This window comes from Humulus lupulus, chromosome 9, assembly GCF_963169125.1.
Source record: "Humulus lupulus chromosome 9, drHumLupu1.1, whole genome shotgun sequence".
Lineage (NCBI taxonomy): Eukaryota > Viridiplantae > Streptophyta > Magnoliopsida > Rosales > Cannabaceae > Humulus > Humulus lupulus.
Genome location: NC_084801.1, coordinates 73,406,640 through 73,416,452, shown reverse-complemented (window position 1 = coordinate 73,416,452; position 9,813 = coordinate 73,406,640). Strand labels below are relative to the sequence as shown.

Sequence of the window (9,813 nt, the reverse complement as noted above, 5' to 3'; positions counted from 1 at the left end):
TGTCATGTTTTTCTTTAAAATTTAGATCCTTTTTTAGTTTGTTAATTCTTAACTTTTCCCATAAAATTTTAGAAAAGTAAATTCTGCATAATTTTTAAAATGGTAAGAACAAATTCAATTAATAAAAAAAAATCTCATGAAAAATCTTCTTAAATGAGTAGGTCTTAAGCGAGAGAATGATTCTGAACAAAGAAAATAGATAATGTTTCAATAAAATTATTTTAGCTTGTGGTAGCCTAGGTTCCATTGAGAAAGAGAAAGTTTCAATCTATTTTCTCCAGAATATTTATATATATATATATATATATATATATAAATCATTTTAGCTTTAACACTCATAAACAAAACAAGCATCGTGAATGGGGAAGAAATTCAAGTGTCCCAAACTATAAGTCCCAAAATAAAATTGTAAAGATGTTAACTAGTTGCTTTCATCAAAATTTAATGCTTTTTATGAATGGCCTTAGGTGGCCTTAAATCATAATTAGCTGGTTTCAATTTTTTTCTCATCATTCAATGCACTCAAATTTATAAATATTTGATTTATTTCATTATTTAAATACGTTTGAAATTTTGCCTTATACTACCCCGTCGATTATTAAATTTTTAAGCCATCACTATTTTTGGAGAAATAAATGTATGAAATTATCAACGATCGTTATTGTTACTGGTTCAAATAGTCACAGATGTCCGGTAATGTGTGCTACACTTCACATAAATTTAAATTTTTTTTCTAGTGCTGCACTTAATTAAAATGTAATTTTTTTATTTTATTTTTAAGACTGATAAAAAAGATTGACACCACCTTTTTTATTATATTCTAAACTCATGCAACCAAGATTATTGGCCAATATGATATTGTGAAAAGGTGTCCCTATGGGTGGGGAAGAAACCTAAAGCCCCCACCGTAGAATTTTCGTAAATTTTAGATATTAGAACCTAACTTTGTTGGTAATTTTGAGTTGGAGAGACTTGTTGAACTATTGACATCAGTTTATTTTTTAGAAAAAAAAAATTAAAAATTATTTATTACATCTTCTTTGTCGGTTCCCAACCCTCTACTTTGTTCCTTCCTTTATTACAATCCCAAAAAAAAACTGAACTTAATAATAATAAGAGCGGTAGTATTTCATACTTTAAGGTGCACATCACTGTATGAGGTGTCAACTCATGATTGGTTAGCGATGTATTATAATATTTATTAAATTCAAATGTTTAAAATTTAATATTGAATTGCACCAATAAAAATATGTCACATCTTTATGGTATTGGGCACTTAGTTTCTTTTAACAATTCTGTAATAATAATAAAAAAAAAAAAAAAAAGTTAAGTACTCTTACTTTAGTCATGCCTATGGCTCACAATTGCAAACATACCTTGACAGGAGAGAGAGGTCATCATAGACACCAACATCAAGATCCGAAAGACAAGGTCTATTCCATTCTGCTTTAAAAGAGGCAAAATACACTGTTTTGTGCTACCAAAGGCGCTCTCTCTCTCTTTCAGATTTCTAGCTTCAGCAGGTACCAAATGAAACTCAATATTTCAGCATTATTATTATTATTGACTTCACTGTTACAGTTACTGGTACTGGTATTGGAAGCTACCCCTTCCTCAAGATACGACGAGAAGCTATGGAACTTCCAAACAAAACTCCAACAAAACGCAGCGTTTAACTTCCATCGACATTTGCTGTCAACCGGTGAAGCTTCAAACATCACAAGAGTATGTCACTGTCACAAATGTGACATTAAAATTTCAAAAGTGTTCGTAAAAAAATGGTCATATATTGAGTAATAAAATAAAGGTTATGAAATTTTGCATGGTATGATAATTACGTAATGTTATCAATGTATATATGTTTAGATTGGGCGAGTGTTTTACCCAATTGGGTATGGGGCAGATCCAACTGGGGTGGAGGACAGTACCAATGCCATAATGAAGGCAGTGGAGGATGCGTTCCATGCTCATAATGGCCTGGAATTGCTGCCTGGAATCAATGACTTGGGAGGTGTGGTTATTGATTTTCAAGGTGGAAACTACAAGATAAGCAAACCCATTAGGCTCCCTTCAGGTGGAGGCAATGTTGTCGTAAGTTCTCCCCTCTTTCTTTGTTTGTTTGTTTTTTTTTTTAAAAAAAAAAATCCTGTTTCCTTTTTAAAAGTTTGTGCTTCAAAATGTCTTACTATTAATTCTCAATTTTAACATAATTAATAAGCTTTTAGTAATGAGTTAGGGGAACCGGCAGACAAATATAGTCACCCTTACTTTGTTGTTTTCGAAAATGGAACTTCTCCCAATGATTATAGCCCATTCTTCTATAACTATTCCGTTTTTTGTTTTTCTTCTTCTTTTATAAAAAGAAATCGTTAATAATCTTGTTAGGGAATACATTTTGGGTGCGTTTGGAAGTCTGTCTAATTATGTAATTAATTTTTTTTGTCAGGATTTATGTAATTATTAACTTAATAATTATATTTAAATTATTATTGTTTGGCAAATATTTTAAAAATAAATTTATTTACTTAAAATAAAATTCTTATAAAATGTAATTATACGTGCTAACTCTTAAAAATTCGGAGAACTAGAGAGTATAATTGATAATTCTCAATTATTTTTATTTACATAATTACTTTACTGTAACTTGGTTAAACAAATATGTTTAATTTATTAATTGTCATTAATTCAATTTAGCATGCATTTGAAAAATCACATATATAGTTTTGAAATAGGATGTAATTAGTAGAAATTATCATGTTAGGCGGATATTAGAGGTAACTAAGAAGTTTTAATATAATTAAAGAAGATATGTCAATTGCTGTAATAGGGTATATAATTATTTTAAAAAGCATTAAAGTTTTACTTTACTCTATTGTGAAATTTCATGTTCTACATGATAATTTAGTAAAAATTTTTAATATGCCAACATAAGTTACTATCCCAAATACATGATAATTTTAATTTTTTTGACAAAAATACTTCTAACATTTAAATACTAATTTTCACTCTCAGTCCGAACATTCTCTCACTCTCTAACGTCTCTCATTCTCTCTCTCTCTAATTCTAATCTTGTAGATCTCGAAAAATACAAAAATTTGAAAGAAAGAAAAAATATTCTCAAACGGAAATTTGAGTGAAAACATATGAATCTTCAAAGTTTTCGTCAAATTTCAGTGCAGGACATCGAAAAGTATAGTTTGGGCAAAAAATCAAGTTTTCATGATCGCATCGCAAAAGCATCGAAACACTATAGATTTTGCATCGAAATTGCATCGATGGTGTTTCGATGCTCTTGCGATGCAATTATGAAAACTTGATTTTGTTTTTGTCAAAACGATGTTTTTTTGATGCAAAATCGATGGTGTTTCGATGCTTTTGCGATGTAATCATGAAACTTGATTTTTGGCCTAAACGACGCTTTTTCAATGCAAAATCAATGATGTTTCGATGCAAAATCGATAATGTTTCGATGCTTTTGCTATGCAATCATGAAAACTTGATTTTTGGCCAAAACGATGTTTTTTCGATGCAATTTCGATGCTCTGCAATAAAATTTGTCGAAAACTTTAGAGGTTTATATTTTATCACTCAAATGTCTATTTCAAATGATTTTTTTTATTTTGATAATTTTTTCGAGATCTACCAGACTAAAATGAGAGAGAGAAAGAGTTCAGACTGATTGAGAAAATAAATGTTTGAATATTAGGGTATTTTTGTCCAAAAAGTTAAAATTATCATAAATTTGATATTGTAACTAGGCATATAACATGAAAATTTCCCATTGTAAATTATACTATGTAATTGCTAACTATAATATTAAACATAATAATGAATTTTAATTGCAGTACAATGTATTTATTAACTACAGTATAATATGGTAGGCTATGTGGGTTGTACAATAACTTGGAGACTGCTCTTAATTCTAATTATTCGGGTAGTGCAATAACTTGAAGGCATGCTCTTAATTCTAATTATCACAAAACTATGCAGGCCTGCCTAATAAAATTTTAAAATTTTGTGATAAAGTAAATACAAAACAGTATACGATTGGTACAGATTTCAAATTTACAGTCCTATTCCTATATGTTACAAATATTTCAAGTACTTTGCGTTATATAAATGGTTTAAGAGTATAGTATAGCATACACATAAAAATATCTCACATTATTAATTACTCAATATAAACTTTTTCAACCGATAAAATGATATGGAAGCATAGTTTGTAATTTCTTCTCGGTGGATGATAAGTGTAGCCTAAAAAGCTTATGTTATAGTCAAGCAAGTCCTTCGGTTGGAAGCCTTTGAAATGTTTTTATCTTATGTTATTTTTAATTTGGGGTAGAGTTTCCCATTATTTATGAACTACTTTGCATCTTTTGAAGTAGGTCGTCTGCTGGAACCCATGTGGCTGCTTTTCGTTGTCTTTTCTGCATGAGTCATGGGAGCTTTACAATGATGACAATAAACTTAAAAGAAACTTCCATTTGAGTTGCATTAAATCAAATCACAAAATAATAATAATTAAGAAGTAGAGGATGAAAAAGTGTCCCATTAATTTAAAAAAAATAGAGTTTATACATTTTTTAGATTTTTTATTTTATTTTATTATCTATTTGGACCATTTATTTTGATAAATTATTTTTTGTACTCTATATTTTTTAAAATAGTTCAAATAGACCCTTAAATCCGATTTTGATCAAAATTTTTTGAACTAAAATCACAAATAATTCATCAAACTAATAACTCAGAACAAAAATATAGTCATTTTGTCTAAAAACTGTGTTGTTATATTCAATTTTTTGTTTATGAAAATCAGATTTAGATACCTATTTGAAATGTTTTACAAAACACAAAATCCAAAAAATAATTTATCAAAACACAAAGTCCAAACAAATAATAAAAAAAAACCCTAACATCTAAAATGGTATAAATGTAGAAGAAAACGAATACAGCTATTTTGGTACAGTGATGAGGAAATATTGATTATATTTTAAGATTAGAATTTGGTCAGGTCTCATCAATTTATTAAAAAAGAAAAAGTCTAAATTAGAAAAAGAGAAATTATTAAAAATAGTTTGTCTTTTGTGGCTCCAATATTCTTTTATATTGCACTGTTTTTCCTCCCTTCTTTTCTTCATTCTGAATTCATTATTTCTCTATTGTTAATAAAATAATACTTAATGATACAAGGCGTAGGTATTAATTGATCAAGAAATATGCAAGTGCCTTTTTTTTTCATGGAATGATTAATTGAGTAAGACTTATTACTAGGTTGCCTCAAAAAATATCTATGATAATCTTATGTGGACTAGTCGTATCTCGAAAAAGATAGCTATCAGAGTGCCTAAAATGACCAATGTGTTCTTAATTCATTTTTTGTTATATTAACTATACAATTATATATATATATATAAATTATGCTTTATACAAATGTTTTGTATTCATTTTCAATATAGTTTGTGTTGTAAATAACTTAAAACCTTTTATTTTGCCCTTATTTTTAACATCTTCTCTAAACAATCACAAAATTACAGTCTAATTATTCTCGAAAATTTGACTCTTTTCAATATGGTGGGACATTGTTTTGAACATTTTCCAAAAAGTGTATTTTGTGCCAAAATTAAAAACATTTCATTATATATTTATATATATATATATAGGAATTATATTTTTTATGTTAATATTTTTTAGTTTTTTCATTTCATAGCTCCGTTTGTTTGCTTACAAGTCTAAAATTGCGGGATTTTCTTTTGGTAAGTACAACTTTCTATATAACTAGAAAACATATCTATATAATTATACATATCTGTGAAGTTTGTATCTTGATTTACTACACCCATTAGATAGTTGGTTTGGTTAATGACTTATTAGTTATTATCGTTAGTTAGTCTCAAGTTTTCCCATTGTTTTTTATCGGTTCACTTCTTGCTATATGGCTCTCTCATTCATTTTGAAATGTAACAAAGGTTTTATAAGCTGAGAGCAGAGAAGTGTTATGGCATTGAGCGGAAAATTTCAAGGTTGTACCAGGGAGAGTTCTTGGAGAATAGGCTGTATTTGATTGCCATTTTTACATATAGTGAAAGGACTAGGGAGAAATCAGCCAACCTTGGATGTAGGACCATTTATTTGTCTGAACCAAGTAACTCGTTTTCTCTGTACTTTTATTTCATTTCACTAGTTATTACATGCTACTACAGGTGTGTGCTTGTTGCATCAGTTTATATCTTCACAATATCATTCGAATTAGTATTCGCATTTGGAATTTGAGAAATACACTAACTAATCTTCGTTTGGTACTTTAATTAGGTGAAAGGAGGAACTCTTCGAGCATCACACATATTTCCCGGAAATCGTTATCTCATAGAGCTATGGTCTCTTTCTTCCGTGCCAATTGACACAGATTCACCCCACGAGTTCAGCGGTGACAGTTTGGGAATTTACTACGAGGACATAACTTTTCGTGACATACTCTTCGATTCAAGGTACAGAGGTGGAGGAATCTTTATAATTGACTCAGTTAGAATCCGTATAAACAACTGTTTCTTCCTTCACTTCTCAACCAAAGGAATTCTGGTCCAAAAGGGTCATGAAACCTTCATATCAAACTGCTTTTTGGGACAATACTCAACGATTGGTGGTGACAAGGGAGAAAAGTACTTCACCGGAGTTGGCATTGATCTGGAAAGTAATGACAATGCCATAACTGATGTAGCAATTTTTTCAGCTGAAGTTGGTGTGGTCTTAAGGGGTCAAGCGAATATGGTGACTGGGGTGCATTGTTATAATAAGGCTTCTGGTTTTGGTGGGATAGGAATATTAGTTAAGATGGCTTGGATTTCACAGACTAGAATTGATAATTGCTACTTGGATTATACATCTATAGTCATTGAAGACCCGGTTCAAGTCCACGTCACAAATGGGTTTTTTCTAGGTGATGCAAATATTGTGCTGAGATCAGTTAAGGGCCATATTCATGGGTTGACCATTGTAAACAATATGTTTAATGGGAGCATTCAATACAACACTCCAATTGTGAGAGTGGATGGGAGTTTTTGGAGCATTGAACAAGCAGTGATTGATCGAAACAACGCGGTTGGGATGGACTTAAAATCTACCGTTGGGAAAACGGTGGTGAAAGGAAATGGAACTATGTGGGTTGCTGATTTTTCACCAATTTTGTTGTTCCCTGACCGAATTAGACACATTCAGTACTCGCTTTTCGTTAATGGGGTTCCCAAGTTTACTTCTCATGCTATCACCAATGTGTCCAATAATGTGGTGCTTGTGGAAACTGATAAAGTCGTAAGTGGGAAAGTTTATATGACCGTTCAACAATAAAATTAATTTCAATTAAATTTTATTGTCAATGATTATCCATATTTGTAACGAATACATTAAATTATACTATGAAATAATTCTTTAGTTGTTCGCCTATTCTTTATTCATAATGTGTGTACAAATAGAAGAAATAATACTATTGTAACGTCCTACTAATCTAGAACATTTACTCTTTGTATTTGAAACAATAATTAACTCGTTAAGCGAGTCATTTGGACTAAAAAGTGTAATTAAGATTTTGGTCAATGGAATTTCAAATTTTTATTAAAAGATTTGAATATATACAAGGGATCTCAAAGGTTTTAAATAAAATACAATTATAATAAAAGTTACAAAAATAGCCGACCTAAGCGGCAAACTTGGACTAACATCCTAAGTTTTTCTCATAAAATAACTCAACCATGGTGGATGAGCATACTGAGTAAGTACACACCGCCCTAAGAGCTCTTCAACTAATGGCTGATTTAGTTTCCCCTTGTCTAGACCTGCACCACAACTCACCCGCGAGCCAAGGACCAGCAAGAAAACCCAACTAAATAAAACATATATCGAGATAAGCATTAATAGCAAATGTATGCTTCATAGATCATAAATAGATTCACATTTACTTTTCAACAAGTATAACGACCCATGCCGAATAGGTGCATATCGTACCCCTGTAGTGGCCATGTCATAACGACCTACATTCCACATGTTTATTGTCGATTATGGCCCCCTAGTGGATCAATCACAAAAAATTACAAATAAGTATAAAAAAATAGATGCAACCTATGCAGTCATAGAGTATAACATTCAACACTAAACAGATTCAAGAAACAGTTATAACCATGTTAAATATTCAAGGCAGATGCCCTACTCTTGGTGCTTGTGCCATTTTTCTTTTCTCGAGTACTGCGTGGATGGTGAAACGACCCTAAATGTGATCCTATTCCCAAGCCTCGCGAAAACCCTAGTCACAACATAAACAGTAACTTTTATTAAGATCTATATCTGACAATGGGCTCAAAGACTAAGCATTAGCTCTCGGGACCTCTGATTCTGCAAAAACCAAGTAGTGGAATCGTTCCCCGGGCCTAACTCCTGAAACCTAAAAAAAAAAACTTAAAATGACATTAGGATGGACATACAGATCAGCGCCCCCGCAAATATCAAATAGCTCCCCACGGAGACCTTGAGGGCCTACATTCAGCGCTTAACTGAAGAAGCCTCCAAGACGAAAGTGGACGACGGACAGCACCTGGTGGCACTGCAGTCCGGGATCCAGGCCGGGTCCTCCCTCTGGGATGACATGCAGAGTAGCAAGGCCGCTACCCTGGAAGAATTCATTAGGAGGGCTCAAGGATTCATCAACTGGGAAGAGGCTCAAATTCAGGCTTTTGGGTGGCCTCCGCCTCCACAGCCCAGCACCCAGGCGTTCCCGGGATACAGGGCACAGTTCCCGGGGTAGTCCTATGCCGCGCCCCCGTCGCCCCGGGACTGGCCGTTGCGTCTGGAATCAGCTACACCCCTACGGTGTATGGCCCTGCCACTTCGGGGTATGCCCCGGCCCAATCCACCCACTTCTTCGGGTATGGAGCCGCGCCGGCAGGGCACAGCGTCGCCCTTACCGGGGCCCAGCAGTCACAGGCAGGAGTGACTGAAGCGAGCGTGAACCCATCCCGGGGGAAGCGATTTGGCAAAGGCCAGAACCGGCCCGAGCTGGTTATGAAGGGAAAGAGGGGCTACGAGCCCCAATATTCAGAATTCACCAATCTGGTGGACACCAGGGAGAACATCCACTTGGCCACAGAAAGGGCAGTTTACTACCGGAAGCCTAGCCCCATGTTCAAGGGGGGAAGGAATCCGAGGGATACCAGCAAAATGTGCGCCTATCATAAGGATGTGGGCCACACCACCAAAGAATGTCGGTAACTCAAGGATGAGATCGAGAATCTCATCAAGCTGGGGCACCTCCAACAGTGGGTTAGGATGCCTGTGGGAGTCCCGGGCCTGTCAGCAGGCCCCGGACAACCCACGGTCCCGGGAACGCCCCGGGCGTACCCGCCTCAAGGAGGGTATGCACAGGGACCCACGGCGCAGGCCCCTCAAGGGGCCCGCATCGCACAGGTTCCCGACCCTGGCATGCCTTACCCCTCCGGGGCCGCACCCCTTCAAGTTGACGGACATGTGGCCACCATCTCGGGCGGACCTCACCTAGGAGGACCGTCCAGGAACGACCAAAAGCGCTACCTAAGCGAGCTAGACCACGATTAGGAGGTATGCGCCCTTGTCCAGGCCCCGACTTAGCGCCCTAAATTGATGAACCTCCCCATTACCTTCACGGAGGACGACGCCCGCAATGTCCATTTTCTGCACCACGACCCGTTGGTCATAGATGCTCAAATCGCCAACAAGTTGGTGTCCTGCGTGTTGGTGGATGACAGGAGCTCCGTCAACCTCTTGTTCAAACCCGCTTTCACCGCCATTGGCTTG

The 9,813-nt window shown here is 34.8% G+C and overlaps 1 protein-coding gene across 1 annotated transcript; it reads left to right on the top strand.

Moving 5' to 3' along the window:
- The first annotated feature begins 1,368 nt into the window (after positions 1 to 1,368).
- Positions 1,369 to 7,444, top strand: LOC133801462 (polygalacturonase QRT3). The gene is made up of 3 exons (XM_062239676.1): positions 1,369 to 1,725; positions 1,867 to 2,091; positions 6,310 to 7,444. The coding sequence occupies exons 1-3, from the start codon at positions 1,531 to 1,533 to the stop codon at positions 7,339 to 7,341; spliced, it is 1,452 nt and encodes a 483-aa protein (XP_062095660.1). The 5' UTR covers positions 1,369 to 1,530; the 3' UTR covers positions 7,342 to 7,444.
- The last annotated feature ends 2,369 nt before the right edge of the window (positions 7,445 to 9,813 follow it).